At 58.6% G+C, this 20,406-nt stretch overlaps 1 protein-coding gene across 1 annotated transcript; it reads left to right on the top strand.

The window, feature by feature from the left end:
• Positions 1 to 757: 757 nt before the first annotated feature.
• BPIFB4 (BPI fold containing family B member 4) lies at positions 758 to 15,938 on the top strand. Its single transcript, XM_040981127.1, has 16 exons — positions 758 to 863; positions 1,299 to 1,361; positions 1,845 to 2,376; positions 3,287 to 3,391; positions 3,697 to 3,840; positions 4,779 to 4,842; positions 5,214 to 5,274; positions 6,099 to 6,190; positions 7,377 to 7,580; positions 8,301 to 8,354; positions 9,444 to 9,614; positions 11,534 to 11,601; positions 12,907 to 12,949; positions 14,550 to 14,613; positions 14,988 to 15,064; positions 15,897 to 15,938. Exons 1-16 carry the CDS (start codon positions 758 to 760, stop codon positions 15,918 to 15,920), a joined length of 1,872 nt encoding a protein of 623 aa, XP_040837061.1. The 3' UTR covers positions 15,921 to 15,938.
• The last annotated feature ends 4,468 nt before the right edge of the window (positions 15,939 to 20,406 follow it).

The raw sequence follows: 20,406 nt of genomic DNA, 5'->3' as shown, positions 1-20,406 counted from the left end.
GCCTAGGCAGGGGTAGGAGGTCATCCTGCACAGCCCAGGAGGCCAGGCTCCCTAGCCATGCTCGAGTCTTGCTGTCCCCTGGGCCTGGACAGAAAGTCCTTCAGGGATGGAGACAGAAGCCTGCTCACACTCACGACCTGAGCAAGCTGGATAGATGATGGGGGGATGGATAGATGGATGGATGGGAGGCTGGCTGGCTGGCTGGCTGGATGATGGGTGGATGGATGGATGGATGGATGGATGCATGGATGGATGGATGGATGAATGGCTGGCTGGCTGGCTGGATGGATGGATGATGGGTGGATGGATGGATGCATGCATGCATGGATGGATGGATGGATGGGAGGTTGGCTGGCTGGCTGGCTGGATGGATGATGGGTGGATGGATGGATGGATGGGAGGCTGGATGGCTGTAGATGGATGGCTGCAAGGGGGAGATGAGCAGATGGGTAGATGGGTGAGTGAGAGAGCAGACTTTTTCTGTTGTGATTCCCAAGGTCTCTCTCCCTGCCGCTCTGCGTGTGGCTCTCGTTTTAGGGAAGAATCCGACATCCACACTCTGGGTCACACCGGCCATACGTTGGATCTGGGTCACCAGATTTGAAAAGTACAGTGGGTGGGCCCAGGAATTTTGGACCCTGTCCTGCTGTGTGATCTTGGTCCAGGTCTCAGGCTCTCGATGCGACTCTTGGCTGGCCAGGGTGGTGCCAGGGGGCGCAACCTGCAGTGACTGTCTCCTTGGCAGGAAGCAACCAGCATGTGGGTAGCCTGGTGTGTGGCTACTCTGGCCTCAGCTGCAGTGTGTGGCGTCTGCCAAGAGACAAATACAGTCCTCAGGGTTACCAAGAATGTGCTGAGTAACGGTGAGTCTAACCCTAGAGGGGGCCGGGGGTGGTTGAAGCTTGGGGAGGGCAGGGCCAGTCAACCCAAAGACAACCCTGCCCAAAGACAGACAACACACGCTGACAGATTCCACACCAAGTGGCTAGCTGGCCATTCCACTCGGGCCTCCATTTTCCCTTTTGCTTTTGGCTGTCATTTTCTGAGCACCTACTGTATGCCTGTTATCCCCATAGGGTCTTGATGCTGATTGTCTCGACATAGTTGTGAACTGGGCCCTAGAGTCACCTGTGACTTGAGCTCTCTGAGCCTCCACTTCCTAATTTGGAAAATGGGTGTCATTTTGGCCCCCCATCTCCAGGGAAGGAGAATTAATGGAGCCCAGTGGTGCATGCGTGATAGGCAGAGGAGGTGGGTAGGTTGCTGATGGCTAATGGTGCGCCTTTGCTTTCCCACAGCCATCTCGGGCGCCCTGGAGCGCAGCGATGCCTTGCAATCGGCCCTGCGCGAGGTGCCCGTGGGTAAAGCTGGCGCGGCTGCTGGTGGACCTTTTCTGGGGGGCCTGCTCGGTGGAAGTGGAGGCGGGAGCGGAGGTGGTGGGGGAGGCGGTCTGCTGGGAGGCCTGCTGGGTGGTGGCAGTGGAGGAGGCAGTGGTGACCTGCTGGGGGGAGGCTTACTGGGTGGCGGTGGCAGCAGCGGTGGGGGGCTTCTAGGGGGCAGCGGTGGAGGGCTGCTGGGTGGAGGCAGCAGCGGTGGGGGGCTGCTGGGTGGGGGCAGTAGTGGTGGTGGGGGGCTTCTAGGGGGCAGCGGTGGGGGACTGCTGGGTGGAGGCAGCAGCGGTGGGGGGCTGCTGGGTGGAGGCAGCAGTGGTGGGGGGCTCTTAGGGGGCAGTGGTGGTGGTCTCCTGGGGGGCAGTGGCGGAGGGCTGCTCGGTGGCGCTGGTGGTCTTCTGGGCGGAGGGCGCCATCGCTACGATGACTACAGACGCGTTGAATTCCCCCGAGGTGTTGGTGGCGTCCCCTACAATGACTTCCATGTCCGAGAGCCCCCTCCCAAATACACCAACGGCAAACAGCTGGGCGGGAACTACAGGTACGGCCACGTGGAGACCAACGAAAACACCGCCCAGCTGGGCGGCAAGTACCGCTACGGGGAGATCCTGGAGTCGGACGGCAGCGTCCGGGACCTGCGAAGCGAGGACTACCGTGCTGCAGACCCTGGACGTGGCCGCTACGGAGGATCGGGGCGGTACAGGTCGGCAGAGGTCCCCACCTCTGGGCACCGGCTTTATCGGCGAGACCTGCGGAGAGACCTGAGGCCCGGAGAGCTCCCACCTGGCGTGGCCACTGGGGCACTGGGCCCTGGTGGCCTGCTGGGCACTGGAGGCATGCTGGCAGCAGATGGCATCCTGTCCGGTCAAGGTGGCCTGCTTGGCGGAGGTGGTCTCCTGGGTGACGGAGGACTTCTTGGAGGAGGGGGCGTCCTGGGCGTGCTTGGTGAGGGCGGCATCTTGAGCACCGTGCAAGGCATCACAGGGTAAGGGGCCCTGGATCTCTCCTGAGCCTGCAAATAGAGTCTGTTTCTCCACTTGTGTGCACGGTAACAGAGCTTAAGTGGAAAAAAAGCTCAAAGAAGTAAAAGCATGTGCTATGATACTATAGTTTTGTTTTGAATCTCCCATCTGCTGGTTCACTCCCTGCAGATGGCTGCAATGGCTGTGGCTGGGCTGGGTCAGACTGCAGCCAGGAGCTTCCTCTGGGTCTCCCATGTGGGTGACGCAGCCCAAGGACTCGAGCCATCCTCCGCTGCCTTCCTGGGCCATTAGCAGGGAGCTGGATGGGAAGTGGAGCAGCTGGATTACACACTGATGTTCTGATAGGGGATGGAGTTGCTGCGGGTTGCAGCTTGACATGCTGCTTCACAATGCCAGCTCCTGTAATTTTTAATTCAAGGATACATAGCTTCCTTGTAACTGGTATTTAATTTAACAAACATTTGGAGCTCCTGCAGGCTGGTGGGGGTCTGTGGGCATGGAAGGTCACACAGCAACAGCTGGGGATGTAGTGCATGGGGGAGTTTATCTACCCGGTGAGGTCAGGGGAGGCTTCTTGGAGGAGGAGGGCCTAGGACTAAAATCGGAAGGATGCACAGGAGGGATTCAGGCAGATTCAGGGATTCAGGCGTGGGGCTAGACAGGGAAATGGCTGGTGGATGTAGAAACACGACTGGCAGGAAGTGAACGGAAGGCTGTGGGTTTCCGGGCTGTAAGGTGGTGATTCGTGGCAAGTTTTCCCTCTGTGTTTTCCAACTGTTGTCCTTGAACCTCAGGCCTCTTTCAAGCCTGGATGGGGAGTGGAGGAGGCCAGGAGGGAGGGGACGGTCCTCCCAGGCCACAGGGGGAAGTGGGGCTGCTTCTCACGGCCCACACTCACCCTGGCCCACACAGGCTGCGCATTGTGGAGCTGACCCTCCCACGGGTGTCTGTGCGGCTCCTGCCTGGCGTCGGCGTCTACCTGAGCTTGTACACCCGTGTGGCCATCAATGGCAAAAGGTGAGTGCCCTGGAGGGGTCTGAGAATTGGAGGAGTGGGACGATCGCCTTGGAGCCCATTGGGTACGCTGACCCGTGTTCTCCTGGACTTTGAAGCTGTCCTTGCCTGCACGTGGGACAGGGTGGTGGCAGGGAGAGAGGGTGGTTGGCAGGAGGTCTGGCGGCAGCTGCACAAGCCCCGAGACGAGCAAGGGGCATGGCAGCAGCGGCGGCAGCCACTGGAGCTCAGGCCCAGGAAGGGTGAGCCAGGAAGGGCAGAGGTTGTAGTGTGACCCCCTGTCACCCTGGTGCCTTGGTCACCTGCAGCCTCATCGGCTTCCTGGACATCGCGGTGGAAGTGAATATCACTGCCAAGGTCCGGCTGACCATGGACCGCACAGGGTACCCTCGGCTGGTCATCGAGCGCTGCGATACCCTCCTGGGAGGCATCAAAGTGAAGCTGCTGCGAGGGTGGGTGCCTGTGCCAGGAGCCCCTCAGGTGGGCCCCCTGAGACGGAGACCAACCATGCCTGGTGCCTCTAAGCACCACTGTGCTGCCACGCTGCTTTGCTTTGTCAGACTGCACAGCCCCGCAGCCAGCTCCAACCTGGGGGAGGTGCGAGTGGTGGGGGCAGAGGTGCCTTTGGCAGGGGGCTGGCCCCATTGACATCCCTCTACCCTGGGTTCTCCTGGGTTGCAGATGGCTCTGCAGGTGTCATCTGTCTCTCTCCAGACTAGCTGGTTGGAGGGAGAGCCAGGATGCAAGCCATGAGTTTACCTCTTACTCTGTACTACTTTCTTGAGCCTTGACTTCCTGGTCTGTAAAATGGATCACACATCCCAATCTTTTTTTTTTTTTTTAATATTACTTTCTTTTATATATTTGAGAGGCAGGCAGAGGAAGAGACAGACAGAAAGAAGGCTTCTATCTGTGGGTTACTCCCCAGATGCCTGCCATGGCTGGGGCTGAGCTCAGCTGAAGCTGGGAGCTCCATCTGGGTCTCCTGCGTGGGTATGGCAGGGGCCTGGCCACTTGGACCATCACCTTGGCCTCCCTGGTTCTGGGTTAGCTGGAAGCCAGAGCTGAGAGTGAAGCCAGCTGCTCTGAACACATTATAGTGACTGCTACCAAGATTTACTGAGCACCTAGAATGTTCCAGAACAAGGCACCTGTTTCCAGGATGGGGGAAAGGGACAGACAACCTCAGGCGGAGCAGAGCGAGCAGGTCTGCAACCATGCTCGGCCTGCTGGAGAACAGGCAGCCCTGGGTGTCCTGACCACTGGCGCAGGGGAGGGGACTCCGTCCTGCTGGTCCTCTTGGACACCGGGCGCTCACAGCCTGAACCAGCGGCCGGGGAGCCACAATCTGGGCGAGCCCCTTGCCCAGAGCCTGCTCCCCTCCCTACAGGCTTCTCCCTAACCTCGTGGACAACTTGGTGAATCGAGTCCTGGCCAACGTCCTCCCTGACCTGGTAAGAACCGACCAGCACAGGGAGTGAGGCTTCTCCCGGTCCATCCATCACCGTCTCTAGTGGCATGTAGGTGTGTGTGCGGGTGGGCAGGGAGACCGTGGTCTGGGGTGAGTTCTTTGAGGCAGGGAAAGAATCCTGGAACCTGGAGGGGAAGAACACTAAGGGGTAAAGAGCGGAGTGGTTGAGAAGGACACAGGCCATCTGCTGAGTAGCAAGTGGAGGCAGCTGTGAGCCTCAGCTGACCCATCTGTGAAATGGGAATAGGGACAGAACCTTGCCGGAAGGGCCATGGGGAGGAATGTGACTGGGCAAAGCCAGCGGTCATCCTGTGTGCATGTGTCATCCCGGCTTCCTGCTGTTTCTCCCCACAGCTCTGCCCCATCGTGGATGTGGTACTGGGGCTCGTCAACGACCAGCTGGGTCTCGTGGACTGTGAGTCCTCTGCCACTGTCTGCACTTGTTGGGGCTCAGCATGCCGGGGGGATGGCGGCCCTGCCAACCCAGCCTTCCCTCTGTCGCCATATCGCACCAAGAGGGATGAGCTTTCCCCCCACTCCAGGACCCGGGTACCCCGCAGCAGCAGGGCTGTGTGTGACCTGCAAAGACCCTCTCTGGCTTCTCCTCTCTGAGTGAGGGGCTGCCTGCAGCTACCAGAAGGGCCAGCACGAGTCTGGTGGACCCTCAGAACCAGGGTCGGGAGCAAACATTTCTGAAGGCAAGTGTGCCTGTATGGTTGTACAGCGTGCACACTGCACCACTCCAGGGACCTCTTCCCATGCAGATGTGAGGGATGGCAGCCCCCTGAGTTTTGCAGTGCCCCTCTCCAGTGACCTTGCAGGCAGCCCTTTCTGTCCTTGTGCCCCCATTGCTCTGGGACTCCAGGTAGCTGGAGGACAGCTACCCCAGACAGGACGAACCAAGACGGGAGAGCCTGTCCCACAGGGTGGGGCCGCTGTCTTCACTGCCTTTGGGAACCATAACTGTTTCCCTGGGACACGGCACCATCTGTAAAGCTCACCTGCCTCCAGGATCTTTCCTTCTTCCCCCAGATGGCCCATTTTATGGAGGAGGAAACTGAGGCCCCCAGAGCGGGAAGGCAATGTGTCTGAGGCCCCACAGAAAGGACGAGGCTGGGCAGGGGAGTAGCACTTGGAACCTTGGCTCTGTGCTCTTCCCGTGTTGTGTGCCTGGCTGAGCGGTCGCAGGCTCTTGGGTGGGATGGGGCAGTCTCCCGTGACCCCCATCTTTGCCTGCAGCACTGGTGCCACTGGGGATCCTGGGAAGTGTGCAGTACACCTTCTCCAGCCTCCCGCTGGTGACGGGCGAGTTCCTGGAGTTGGACCTCAATGTGAGTGTTGGGGCTGGGCAGGGGCAGTGGTGGTGGGCTGGGCTGGGCTGGCAGGGGTGGGCTGGGCTCCCTAAGGGCAGGGGTGAGCCAGTTTCCCCACGTGCAGGGGTGAGCCAAGGTCCCCATTGGCAGGGGTGAACCTGGGGCCCCTGGTCTCCTTCCAAGGGCTCTGGGAGTCTCCCCGGCTCCCCAGACACCTGCTGGGGACCATGTTAGGAGGCATCCCCAGAGCCGACCCTTGCCTGAGGTGTGCTGGGTGCTTGGTGCAGGTGGTACTAGGCTCCGCTCACAGCCACACACACTGGCACACATGCCAAGGGCTCAAGGCCCAGAGAAGGCAGAGCACCTGCCAAAGGTCACAGAGCTAGGACCTGGGGTGTGACCAGGCTGTGTCTGGGGTTTGACTGGGGTGGTCTTGCTGCCCACTGTTGGAAGGATCACCCTCAGGACACAGGAGCACTCCACTATCCTCTGGCTGTGAGCTTTTAAAAGTCCTGCTGCATAGCATCACTGAGCTTCCACACTGTCAGCACTGCCCCCTGGGCCAATCTCAAGGGTAGAGGAGCACAGAGCCGGGGCTGGAGCCCTGGCCCCTCCAGTACATGGCTGATCTGGCAAGCAGGCATCCCCACCTGCTGCGTGCCCCCCGCAGCCATTGCAGGTGCACACCTGCTTACTCTTAGTGCATTCCTGTGGGCCAGTGACATCTGGGGTTCCCTACTGCATAAAGAGCAGGCTCTGGGCCGCTGGCTGGATGAACAACAGGGAGTGAGGCAGACTGCCCCCTCACCCTGACAGAACCAAGACTCCATGGGAGGGGGCAGGTCCGAAAGACTCCCTCCCATGAAGAGGCAGTTATCAGTCTAGAGTGGTGACAGAGCCTCAGGAGGGCTGCTTGGAAGAGGTGACAATGAGATCCACCAGGAGCGTTGGCTAGAGCAAGGGAAGAGTGTGAGGGAGGGAAGAGCCACATGCAGAGTGGCAGGAGGGGCACCCGTGCCTGTGATGACAAACGCTCCTGGCTGCACACAGGTGGAAGGAGAGCTGGGACCCTAACCAAGAGGAGCCCAGATCCAGGAGCTGCATCCAAGCAGGCTGTCTGGAGGCGGCAGCACCGTCAGCCCTTCCCCTTCACCCCTCCCCCTGGGTCCTTGTCCCCCTGAGCTGCTCTTCTCTGCTCCCACAGACTCTGGTTGGGGAGGCCGGAGGTGAGCTCATCGATTACCCACTGGGGAGACCTGCGGTATCCCCCAGGCCTAGGATGCCAGAGCTGCCCCCTATGGGCGACAACACCAACTCCCAGCTGGCCATCTCTGCCAACTTCCTCGGCTCGGTGCTGACGCTTCTGCAGAAGGAGAGGGCACTGGACATTGACATCACCGATGGCATGGTGAGCGCCATGCTGCCAGCTGGGCTGTGGGCAGGAGCCAGTCACGGGGGTCTCCATCTCTCCCCCTACCCATCCATCCATCCATCCACCAACTTATCTCCCCACCCATTCACCCACCCATCTGTCTAGCCTTCTACTCATCCATTATCTTTCTATATTCCTGTCCATCTTTCCATTGTATCGGCTAGCATCTGCCTTTTTTGGCGACCCCAGGACATTTGCTCCACAGCCATCACTGTTTACTCCTATGGCCAACCTGTACTCCAGAATTCCATCGTAGGAGCCCAAGGATCTGTTGGCCAGTGAGAAGACAGTGTCCCTGGGAGTGCCTCGCCAACCTTGCTTGCTAGCTCCATGCAGTGGGTGGACTGGCTGCCATGGGCGCTGTATCGCTCTGCCAAATGGCAACGCATTGTGGGGTTCAGGGATAAGCAGGGCCAGGATGTGTGGGCCCTGGTGTGTGGGTGTGAGTGGAGGGTCACAGACATGACAATGTCCCCTGGTTGGAACAAGCTATTGGGTTATTGGAGGAGGGAGATTCTGCAACTGATACCTGTCCTGTAGCCCCAGGACTCGGAATCACAGGCCCAGCCCATTTAACCTGGGGTGGGGGCTCGGGGAAAGGCACCCCCTGGCTGTGGGAGTTGACCACTGTGCTAGCCGCTCCTGGCAGTCCCGGTGACCACTGTGGCTTATGGCAGCCTTCTGCTTGTTCTGCAGTTCGAGGAGCTTCCTCCCCTCACCACATCCACACTCGGAGCCCTGATTCCCAAGGTACGTTGGGAGGGGAGGGTGGGGAAGGGAGAGGAAGGGAATGCATCTACCACCGTGGGGGGTGCTTGGATCAGGAGTGCAGAGATGAGGCTGGTCTCCTGTGATGGGGCAGAGGGCTGAGCTACGGGCAGTGGACCAGCCTGGGCAAGGTTGGTCCTGGCTGTGTGACTTGGGCAAGAGGTTAAGGTCTCCGAGCTGTCAAAATAGGATGCAGGCGATGGTGACACACAGGGCCGGGCACAAGGGGTGCTGGCAGCTCAGAGGGAAAAGCTGGCGCTCTGGAGCAGCAGAACTGTGCAGCCCTGGGTGTAATTCCAGAGCGCAAACCATAACCGACATTAGGGAGCGGAGAGCAAGCTCAACGGGCGGTCGCTATCGCCCTCTTGTGGCTGAAAGCGTCAAGGCAATGGCGCGGTGCTCTGGCACCCAGGACCCTCCACTTTGTCCTGGGCACCTGTAGTTGGGCGAAGCACCGCGTACATGCACGGTATTTTCCAGCTTGTGATTTCTGTTTAGAGTCAACACTTGGATTTGGTTCCAATCGTCTCGCACCCCTGGGGATAGAAGGGAGGAAGCAAAGGTTGGAAGCGTTCACCTAGTGAGGCAGCAACAGGGTTGGGCATGACAGTGGGGCCTCAGGCCTTGAAATGGCTGCAGGTGGACCCTGGGAGGGGCTGGAGTGGCTGGGACAGCCTTGATGGAGGGGGAGGGGTTTGTGGGGAGCGGATACCAGGGATCTGAGAGAGCCTGGAATTGGGGAGACTGCCCAGATCAGCCAGGGCCCAAGGTGCTGAGGTGCCAAGAGCCATTTGGCTAGAGGCTGACTTGGGTGTGAGATCCCATGGCTGAACTAGGTGCTAGGTTTGCTGATGACCGAGCTGGTGCCTGGGCTGGGAGCAGAATGGGTGGAGGCGTGGCCAGTGCAGGTGCTCTGTGGCCACTTTGTCCTGCCCACCCAGGGGTATCAGCTTTGCCTGTGTTGGGTGTCATTCGGCCGTGTGCTGGATCTGAAGGCCCTCGTGGAGGGGGTGACTGATGGCCTCTGGGCACCCTGCCCACCTGCCTGGTGCCCCTTAACTGTCCTGGCAGGTGTTCCAGCAGTACCCTGAGGCCCGGCCGCTCACCATCAAGATCCAGGTGCCCAACCCGCCGTCGGTGACTCTGCAGAAGGACAAGGCACTGGTGCAGGTGTTTGCCACCTCGGAGGTCACAGTCTCCCAGCCCAACGACGTGGAGACCACTATCTGCCTCATTGATGTGGTGAGTGTGTGGGGTGCAGGGATCCCTGCCGGATGCTGTGCCTCCAAGCCCCTGGGCTCACTGATGCTCCCCAAGTTTCCCCATCCCCTGCTGTAATGGATCTGACCCAAGCCCCAGTGTTCTCACTCGTGCTGTGTGACCTTGGGCCTGGAGTCCTCCTTTCTCGCATGGACATGGCAATGGGGCACTCATAGATGTTTGGCACAGCACCAGGCACTGGCAAGGCTGCCTACAAGCCAGCTGCTGTCACTTTCCTGGTGGCATGCCCAGCAGCTTTGGCTGTCCATGTGCAGCATTTCCTGGGCATCTGCCGGCCCTCCAGCTTTCTCCTGGGAACCCAGACAGATGACTCCCTGGTCCCTGGTACCTCATGGGGGACAGACAGAAACACAACAGTTCCCACTGCTGCTTCACAGAGAAGACTCCTCCTAAAACATAAATCGTGTCCTGCAGGGCTGAGACACGAAGCAGCAGCACCTGCCGTGGTGCTCAGAGTCCACGAGACCATCGCCTGGCTGCCTCCCAGCTGCTGGGCTGAGTTAGGGTCTTTGCACGTGCTGCCCTCCCCACCCTCTTCACTACTAGAAGCCCCAGACACCTGCAGAGCTTGGTCCCTTGCTTCCTGCAGGTCTCTGCTTAGAAGTCATCTGTCCAGAGAGATCTCAGACACTGTCTACAACAGTGAGAGCTGCTCTGTCTCCCTGCTGTTTCTCCCAGTTGCTTTATCCTGCTTCGTAGCCCCGACCTGACACTGGGAAGTGAGTGTTTGCTGGCTGACTGCTATAAAGACTCCTGCTGTCTCACTCACTACCTGAGCCACAGTCCAGCATATAGCAGCTGCTCCGTGAACAGTGTTCACGTGTTCAGTTGTTACCAGGCTCTGCTCCCATCTGCCAGATCTTCCTGCTCTCTCCACCTGCAAGGCTGAGCACCTTGGAGCCGCCCCACTTAGGAAGCCGGTGCTGGGAAGGCCACTTGTTGGGGCGATAGTGTTGTGTGCAGGGGTGTCGTTTCAGGTCATCACTGGCGGAGGGATTCAAGAGGCCAAGTCCTGCCCAGGGTGGAGGACAGCTGCCCCCACCTCTGATGAGCTGCTGCTGGGGAAGGTTTCCCACTGCAGCCCCAGCTTGTGTGTGTGTGTGTGTGTGTGTGTGCCTGTGTGGGCCCATGCAGCTCAGGGCCCTGCTGGGACTCCAGGGTGGCCCCAGCTCCTACCATGCCCACAGCCCCACTGCAGCTTCCGGGAGCACGCCTGCCTCCTTTGCTCTCTGGCCATGTGGTGTCTCCATGGCCAGCTTCTTTCCTGCCTGGGGGCCTTGGCACATGCTGGCTTCACTGTCTCATTTCTCTCCCACCCTTTTCTCCGTCTGACTTATTCCTGTATTTGTTTCCTTCCTTGGTTTCCAGAGCAAGCTGGGGCTCCTGTGGCAGGCACTCAGGGCCCATTGATCTCCCAGTCAGCACTCCTCACCACTTTTTCCATAAGCCCTGTTTATTTATTTGGGGTGAGGGGTTTTCCTGGCTGGAGGACCAGGGTCTTTAATGCCCTCTCCTGGAGGGTGGGACTGTTACGATTGGCCGCGATGGCATCCAGTCCCGTTGCACTGGCTCACGTTGTGTAAGCCCCATAGGCTGCTGGCCACTCCCACCTCTGATGCACAGCAGACAACTCAGTAAACACCTGTTCCCTCCTCCCACCTTGTCAATCTTAGGGTTTCCGTGACCTTTATCTGCATTTGTTCCGCTCTTCCTGTGACAAATTTGCAAAGATTTTATTCTCCCTTCCTCCTTCTCTCTGTCCCCTTGCCCCCAGAGGGGCCGCCAAGGCCACCTGAGTGTGGCTGGGAATGTCGGTGCTCCCCAGCATGCAGCAGCTCCTCGGGCCGGTGACCTGTCACTCTCTTTGCCTTTCCCTCCAGAACACCGACCTCCTGGCCTCCTTTTCCGTGGAAGGAGACAAACTCATGATCGATACCAAACTGGACAAGTAAGAGAGCTGCTCCCCTGAGAGGTGTCTTGGGCTCTGCTGCAATGGGGGGATGTCAGGCCTGGGGAAGTCCACGGTCAGAGCTGGGCCTGGCTGGGGAGGCCACAGTCCTAACATATCTGTTCTGTTAACTGTTAACTGCCAACAACAACAACAACATTGGTACTAATGACGCAAGTGACTCGCAGGACCAGGCTCCGACCTGCGGCCTCACAGCTTGGGGTCCTCTGGTTCCTCCCTCAGGGTGTGCTTACGTTCATTTTCTGTCTTTAGAAGATTGAGTGATTGATTTTGAATGGCAAAGGCAGAAGAAGAGACAGAGAAGGATCTTCCATCTAATGGTTCACTTTCCAAATGCCAGAGCTGGGCCAGGCTGCAGCCAGGAGCCAGAAACCCCTTTTGGGTCTCCCATGTAGGTTGGCAGGAGCTCAAAGACGTGAACCATCCCCTGCTGCCTCCCCAGGCACATGAGCAGTGGACTGGGTGGGAAGTGAAGGCGAGACTCTATCCCAGGCACTCCGATGTGGGGGTCCCACGTGACATTGTGCTAAAGCAAGGCTCATAATGTGATGGCAATGGGCGTCCCAGGAGTGACGTTCAGCCAAAGGCTGGGGAGGAATGGCACCAGCAGAGTGGCCAGGGTGGAGGGTGGGTGTGGAGGCCTGGAAGGCAGGGCCTTATGTGGAGATGCCTTCCCATGAAGGACCCTATGCTCCTGGCCCCATCCTTCCCCATGCTGAGCCCGTCCTTGCAAATGGCTCCTCTGGAGCCAGATGGTCAATTGCAATTTAGCTGCAGGTGACCGATATGGGACAAGGCCTTAGACCTCATGGAGCAGCTCAACAGCCGAGGGCACAGGCTCCGGGCATGGGCTCTGTGACCCTGACAAGTTGTGCTGGGGCCTCAGTTTACCCCTCATGACATCTCTGCAAGAGTTAAACAAAGCGGTGATGACCGTCACTGTGTGTGTAGCCCTCACTGGGTGTCACACGTGATTCTAGACACAATATATGACTCCCTCGTCCAGTCCAAGCAGCACCCATTCTGCAGTTAAGGAAACTGAGGCATGGAGAGACAAAGGGTGTGGGCTGAGGTCCCGCAGCGAGCAGGTGGCAGAGCCCACAGAAGGCTCTGGGCATGGCGTCTGCCAATGGGCAGTGCTCAGTGTCTGGGAACCAGCTTGTCCTCGGTGATCACAACTCCTGCCCTGCCCCTGGGCCAGTCAGGGCTCATCTTCCTGAGGGTGTGGGGGTTCCTGGCTGAAAGTCTGTGGCTGCTTCTCAGGACTGTGTCCTGTCCCTGCAGGACCGAGCTCAACCTCAGAACCTCAAATGTGGGCAACTTTGATGTGAGTACCGAGACTCAGGGAAGGAGGCCCTGCGAGGTTGCAGGACCAGCAAGCTTGGGGTGTGGGTGGCACAGCACTGGGCAGCCCCGTGGAAATGGGCAGAGTGGTGGAGTGCAGACCCACGGCTTCTTCTGTGCTTGGGGTGCAGGGGGCACAGACCTGGGGTAACTGGCTGCCCCTGCTGGGAGCTGCTGGCAGGCCCAGCTCTCTGCATTTGGGGATGCAAAGGTCCTAAGGTCCCGATTCCTCCTGGAGTTAGGAGGCTGCTGACTCCGGCGTGACCTTGACTGCCACATCCCTCCTCCCCCTCACCTAACCTCCCTCCCCCGAGGTGTCAGGCAAGCTGGCATGGATCTATTCTAGGCCCCCTGCTGACCCCTGGGTCTGGGCACACTGCCTCTCCTAGCACCCACCATAGGATGCTCGCCTGCTGGGCATGGTCCTGCCTCCTTTCCTGGCCCTGTCTCGTATCCCTCAACGACTCCCAGGCTCCGGAGACTCCCCTTCTGCCCTAAGTCTGTATGCACCAAGATCTCATCTCCTGGGATGCCTGTCTGAGGCATCACCAGAGAGGAAACTGACCCAGACATCACAACTGATATGGAAGGAGTTGGACTCCTAGGGGAACAAAGGGTTAGCATGCCAACATCCTCTCATATCCTCTATTAGCCTTCTGGTGTGTGAATTTCTTTGAAAGACACAAAGCTCCCTTCCATGGGTTCACTTCCTGGACGCCTGGAACATTGCTGGGCCAGGCTGCACCCAGGATCCTGGGACCCAACCCAGGTCCCCGGTGGGGTGACAGGGACCCAAGTACTTGAGCCATCACCTGCTTACCACCCTCCCCTCTCCCCACCCAGGGTGCACACCGACCGGAAGCTGGACTTGGACCCAGGCACTCCCCTAAGGGATGCAGGTGTCTGAGGAGTGTCTTAATTGCTACTCTGAATGCTGCTCCCCTTGTGTATTGGGATGCCATAAATGCCATGGGGGCCTTTCTTACACTGTGTGCTTAAGGAGTCATGGCAAGACGGAGATTGGTAGCTGTTGGTACAGAGGCAGTCCTACGTTTGTTTCCCATCTACTGCTGTTAGAGCCCACAGAGGCACCATCTTCAGATATGGGGGCTGCTGCGAGGGTCTGTGGTCAGTCTCCAGGGAGCTGCCCATGACCCTCACTGTGATGCCACATGCAGGCTTCCTGACCCACTCCACAGCTGAGGGTCGAAGCTGGCATCTGTTGGAGCCCAACGGCAGCTAACCGTTGGTGGTGGCAGGAGTGGGAGGGGTTGAGAAGAGCCGGGGCTGTTGGCCGCAGGGCCCGGAGCTGTCTCCCATATCATGGCACCTTCGGGGCCGCCACCCTTGCTCCCCCACCCATGTGCTTCCCTTAGCATCTGCTTCACTGTGGCCAGGGCCAGTGCTCACCCTGCCAGGGCCTTGGCCACCCCATCTGTGTTGGACAGGCAGCTGGGGCTCTACAGGGTGTCTGCTGAGAGAGATTAGGTGATCCCAGGGGCTCTATTTGCCAGAAACCCCCAAGTTCTCATATGTCACTGGCTGCGCCCCTGCCTGTGCTCAGTCCTCTTCCTGCCTGGCAGGTGGGCCTCCTGGAGGTGCTGGTGGGGAAGATCTTTGACCTGGCCTTCATGCCCGCCATGAATGGTGAGTGAGGGCTGCGGCTGGGCCCGGCCCCACTGTCTGGGGCGGGGGTGGCTTGGGATGGCATTTTCATAGCTTGTTGACTAAAGTCAGCAGTGACTGTGTTCTGTTTTAAAGTTTTTTTTTTTTTAAAGGTTTATCTTTGTTGAAAAGGCAGATTTTACATTGTGCCCACTCCCCAAGAGGGCACAATGGCCTAAACTAGGCCAATCTGAAAGCAGGTTCCAGGAGCTTCTTTCAGGTCTCCCACATGAGTACAGGGTCCTAAGGCTTTGGGCCGTCCTCGACTGCTTTACCCAGGCCACAAGGAGGGAGTTGGATGGGAAGTGGAGCTGCCGGGACAGGAATGGCCCCTAAACATGATTTTTGTTTGGCAGCTGTGCTGGGTTCTGGCGTCCCTCTCCCTAAAATCCTCAACATTGACTTCAGCAATGCAGACATTGATGTCCTGGAGGTATGAGCAGCTGGGACTCCCTGTTTGAGGAGGAGCCAGGATTGGAGGAGGAGGGAAGGAAGGGGGCGCAGGGGCCTGCTCCTTCAACATGGGGCTCAGGCACAAGGAACATGGTCGTTTCAAGGGAAACTCACATACGTAAGTTCATTGGATTCTCACCATGGAGGCCGCAGCTCTTACGTTACAGATGGGACAACTGAGGCTCAGGGTGGGAAGGCACCTGCCCAAAGTGGACGTGTGATGTGGGTCCCTGGAGACATGTTTATGGGGCGCTGACTGTGTGCCCAACACTCGCTAAGGGGGTGAGCACAGGGCCGAGCACCCCCAGCCCGCGGGGGAGGAGACCTTCAAGGGAAGACTGGTCTGTAAGCGAGGTGGCTGCTCCCAAGTTCAGGCCAAGGGCTCTGGTCTCCACAAGACAAGAACTCCATTTGCTCATCATCTGAAACTAGAAAACTGCAGAGAAAACAAATGTGCACGTGTCTCCTAGACAGATGGATTTCCTCCTAGGATAGCGTGCGGTGTTTCGGCCAGTCTCTCCAGGATTTCATTTGCAAACATGGCTCTGATCAGACAGTCTAGAATGATGTGTTCAAAAATGACACCTTGGAGCCTAGTGGCCAGAGTTCACATCCTGCACCTGCCCTGCGCAGTTGCCAGCTGCAAGATGCTGGCCAAGCTGTTGAGCTTCTCTGAGTCTTGATTTCCTCGTCACAAATGGGGAGCAGTGTGTCTTGGGGTTACTGATTCTCAGGAGCACCCCAGGTCCAGTCCAGGGGCAGACGAGTGTTGGCTGCCCCTTCACCACTTTCTCCATGCTGCCCCTCCCCAGGACCTTCTGGTGCTGAGCGCCTGAATGACGGAGCCGGAGATGCTGCCCAGCTGGGGAGATGCCTGAGCCAGCCCGGGAGAGCTTCTACCAGACACAGTCCCAGGGCCTGAGTCTCCAGGCTTCTAGAACCAGTTCCTGCTCTGTCTGCCTCCCCCTCAGCCTGCCACTTGCTGAGAAGGGTCCAGCGCTGTGCCCTGGTGCAGAGTTGCACGGGGCGCTCTGCCCCGGTGTGGCATGTCTGCTGTGCACTTACTGCTGTCAATAAAAGCTCCAGGTTCCTGCAGTTGGGTCGAGTCTCTGTCCCAACTCTATGTGCACTTATTCAGTTGGTTGACCAATCAGCTTGATAACTGCTTGCTGATGCTGGAGGATACCTGCCAGGCCCCTGATCGGCTGCTGGCAACATCAGAGAGCAGAGTCGTTGTTCCTGACCTTGCAGGCCCCAGTAACAGAGGGGCCAGAGCCCACACAATCCCTTCAGTCAACTCCATTTAAAAATAAGTTGGAGAGATGGGCATTTAGGTACGGGGTGGGGGAGGTGAAGGCACTGCTTGGGACCCCTACATCCCAACCAGAGCATGTGGGTTCCAGTCCCAGCTCTGCTCCGGATTCTGGCTCCCTGCAGGTGCACACTCTGCAAGGCAGCTGGTGAAAACTCAGGGATTCAGGTGGGAGACCCAGCTGGGATTCTGAGCTCCTGGTTTGGCTGGCGCCCAGGCCTAACTGTGACAAGCCTTCAGGGGAGTAAACCAGTATGTGGGAGAGCTCTCTTTCTGCTTTCCAAACAAATAAACATAAGTGATCCATCGTGAGATAAGCTAGGCGTGTCTCACCTGCAGGTGTGAGATAGGCACGCAGGTGACAGGATACTCAGTGTGTGGTGACTACACGTGCCAGGGGTCTCGCACAGCTCTGGGGGCTTGGGTGGCTAGGGCAGCAGCGCTCCTCGCACCCTGCGTGACTCAGTTCTGTCCTCAGGTCTGCCAGGTCCCGCCTGAGCTCCTTGCCCCATCCACCTGCCACATCACCACTTCATCTCTGCGCTTCCTCCCCTGCCCCGACCCTGGGAGCTGTGGTGTCATTCTTGGGCTCTGTTTATTTGTTTTTGTTTTCCCTTTTAGATGGCACAGATAAATGCCATCATGCGGTGTGTGTCTTTCTGGGCCTGGTTCATTCTCTTTGACAGAATCTCCTCCCAGACGCTCAAGCCACTAGCTCTCCAGGAGGGCTCCTCCAGGACACGTGGGATTGAGGGGAGGTGAGGGAAATGAAGTGAAATCCGAGGACTTTGCATCCTTGTAGGGTTCACACAGTCTGGGGGAAACTGCTCTCCCAACTTCTGGCACCTGACTGGACATGGGCTCTGGATTCTAACGTCCTGGGTTCTAATCCCAGCCCATCTGCACTAGATGTGTGATCATGGGCAGCTCATTTTGCTTTGTGCCTCAATTTGCCTGCCTATAAAATACTATGGGGGCACCCACCTCTGCCTGTTTGCAGGTATCCATGATGGGGCCACTGTGGTGGCCTGTCTGTAGCCCCGGAGGGTGGCCTGTCTCCAGAATGAGGACAGAGACCTGGTCACTTTTGACTTGCAGCACACGGAGGACTTGGCCCTTGGGAGGTGCCCAGGAAACAGTCACCCAGAGGGCCGGTGGCCGTGTATACAAAACGAAGGGGTACTCGGAGCAGACCCCGGGGCTCCCTCACCAACACATTCTTGAGTTCCTCAGCTCTTGCCTGTTCATTAGGTCACAGTGAACTCTGTTACCAAGGAGGTGACTGAGGCCAAGTCCGACCAGCTCTGAGGTCGCTCTGGGGCCCGGGCCCCTGCGCTGTGCTCCTGGTATGGGAAAGCTCCTCTCACTAGGGCTCAGCCCCAGCTTTGGCCTGGGTGCTCCACCCTAGGACCCAGCTCAGGGGGTTTAAAGATCTGTCACGGGTCACAGCACGGCAACAGTGGACTGTCCGTTAGAGTTGCCCCTTACCCACGCTGCCACCGACCTGCTTGGCTCCAATGCTGGTTCTGCGGTGAGCGTGAGGCCAATGTGGTGCCCAGAACCACATGTCCCATTGCGGCACATTGTCCCCACACTGGGACAGTGTGCCCACAGTGCTTGTTGCGGTACAGCAGGTGGAACTCCAGAAGCCCCCATGCTGTCCGCTAGCCCTGCCCGGCCTGAGGCCACGTGGACACCGAGTGTGTTCCCTGTGTGGTTCCTGTTGACACAGGCCCAACGTACCAGTCGTCACAACCAAGTTAAACAGCAGCGGCCCAGGGCAAAACAGGATGCTCGTGCCTGCCAGCTGGCCTCAACCTGGGCACCCGCCGGCCGGCTCCCGTCCCTGCGAAGCCAGGGCAAGCCAGCTCTCTCCCCCAGCCTCATATTTCCTCACTGGATTGTGGGGTTCATGTCCTGGCTGTTCCACTCCCATTTAGCTCCCTGCTTGTGGCCTGGGAAAGCAGTGGAGGATGGCTCAAAGCCTTGGGACTCTGCACTCGTGTGGGAGACCCCAAAGAAGCTCCTGGCTTTAGACAGGCTCAGCTCTGGCTGTTGCAGCCATTTGGGGAGTGAATCAGTGGATAGAAGATCTTTGTCTCTCCATCTTTCTGTAAATCTGCCTTTCCAATAAAGATAAATAAAACCTTTTTCACTCACAGAGTTTCCACGAGGGCCCACAGCCAATGTCAAGCCACAGTGCCAAGGGCCAACGTCAGGCTCAGAAGTGGCTGCCAGGTGTCCACCTACCCCTCTGGGACCCTGGGGTGGAAGCAATGGACTCTGGGGGCAGCACTGGCTGCCAAGGGCGGGGAGCAGGGGAAGTGAGGACGTGGGCAGGAAGAGGGCAGCTGTGGGAGCCACGTGTCTGGGCACCGCAGGCCGTGCTGCCAAGAGCTAAGCTGTGGGTTGGCAGCCACATCTGGCAGGAGCTGGGTCCTGACCCTGGAGTGGGGGTGCAAGGTACCTCTGAGTGCTGGGGCCTGGTCCCCCTTACCCTGCTTCCCATCCCTGGTTAGCCACCCCCTGAGGGGACTCCAAGTGGATAGGCCTGGAGTTGTAGGATGGGAAGGTGGGAAGGAGAGGTCCACAGGGACAGCCGGAAGGGGAGCTAATGGGTCATGCAGCTGCAGTGCCGAGCAGCAGGCCCACAGGCTTTCTCAGCCGCCATCTTGTCCAGTTCTCCCAGGCCACCCCAGAGAGAAGCTTTGCACGTGCTGGGAACAGGCTGGCCTCTCCTCTTGGGTACACAGGCAGGCCTGTGCTGAGGACAGAATGCAAGCAACCAGCGAGGGCGTGAGACAGTGGGTAGGATGCTCTGCACAGTGTTGTGAGAGATGCCAGGCAGAGGGCACAGGATGGCCTGTGTGAAGCGCCTGGAGCAGGCGGGCTGGGAAAGTGGGAGCTGGGATGGGCAGCAGGCAGACAATGCAAGCTCTGTGAGGACTTCAGATCAAAGTCTGCCTGGCTCTGCCTTGGCCAGGTGTATGAATGGGGACAGGGAACGAGGCTGGAGGTGGGCATCTCTGACACTGGCTGTGCAGCCTTGGGCCAGGATCATCCCCCTCTGAAACTCCTTGTTGGCCACACGTCTACTCTCAGAGGACATCCATGAGATGGGGCCAGCAGGCATGTGGGTAGTGAGCTCCCCATCATTGTTGGGGATGACTCTGCCCTTGGGGGATGCTGTGGAGAGCATTCTGGGGAACACTGGGTGGAATGGCCACTGCCTGCCTAGAGCTCCCGTGGGCGGCCCCTCTCTGTCCCTGACCTGCTGCTGATTGTAGCCTGATGGTCTCCTCTCTTTCTGATCCCCCAGAGCCCTAGGAGGACTTCTCCCCTACCCCCACCAGCCATGGCCTTGGCAGCTACAAGTGCCACGGGGACCCGGCTTTAGCCTTGGCATAAAGTCCTTCCTGCATCCGTGTGCTCCGCCTCCAGCTTCCTGGGCAACCTTTGGGTTGAGATTCTTTCTCCTCACCCTGAATGGGGCTTATTTTCTTTGGCATCACTTTCGAGGGCCTGGGGGCCAGGATGCCTCCCTCCTGTGGTGGCTATATAACGGCCACCACCACCCAGCAGGATCATACCCAGCCGGGAAGCCAGCAGCACACCAGAATCCTCCTCCAAACCTGTGAGTGGGCCTTCTCGGGAGACCATACCTGGGGCTTCAGAGGGCGGAGGGAGGGCGCCCTTGGCTGGTTGCATTCACTGACCTTTCAGATTCAGCACACATAGACACCCCCAGATGAGATGCAGGGGATGAGGCTTGGTGGCTGGGGCCCCCAAGTTTGTCCACGCTGCTCTCCCACCAGTGTTTGGTTGTTCATCCATTGGCAGAGGCGTTTTAGAGGTGTCTGGGGACTAAGCAGCGACTGGAGCCATGGCCTTGTCCTGAGCAGGTCACAGATGGGTAGGAAGGCAGATGAGGCTTGGTCACTGGTACCCAGGCTCCTTCAGAAAATGCAGGGTGCAAGACTGGGCTAGGAGCTCTAGGAGGAGCCCCCTAG

The sequence above is a fragment of the Ochotona curzoniae genome, unplaced genomic scaffold (assembly GCF_017591425.1).
Source record: "Ochotona curzoniae isolate NIBS_2020 unplaced genomic scaffold, NIBS_Ocur_1.0 contig_3520, whole genome shotgun sequence".
Taxonomy (NCBI): Eukaryota; Metazoa; Chordata; class Mammalia; order Lagomorpha; family Ochotonidae; genus Ochotona; species Ochotona curzoniae.
Note: the sequence above shows the minus strand (reverse complement) of the source record. Positions and strands in the feature narration are given on the sequence as shown.

Excerpts from the sequence above, each read along its gene's own strand:
- BPIFB4 (XM_040981127.1), top strand. The coding sequence starts at position 758 with ATGTGGGTAGCCTGGTGTGTGGCTACTCTGGCCTCAGCTGCAGTGTGT. Across the intron at positions 1,362-1,844 it reads CCTGCGCGAGGTGCCCGTGG|GTGTTGGTGGCGTCCCCTAC; the intron begins GTAAAGCTGGCG and ends AATTCCCCCGAG. Across the intron at positions 8,355-9,443 it reads TCGGAGCCCTGATTCCCAAG|GTGTTCCAGCAGTACCCTGA; the intron begins GTACGTTGGGAG and ends CTGTCCTGGCAG.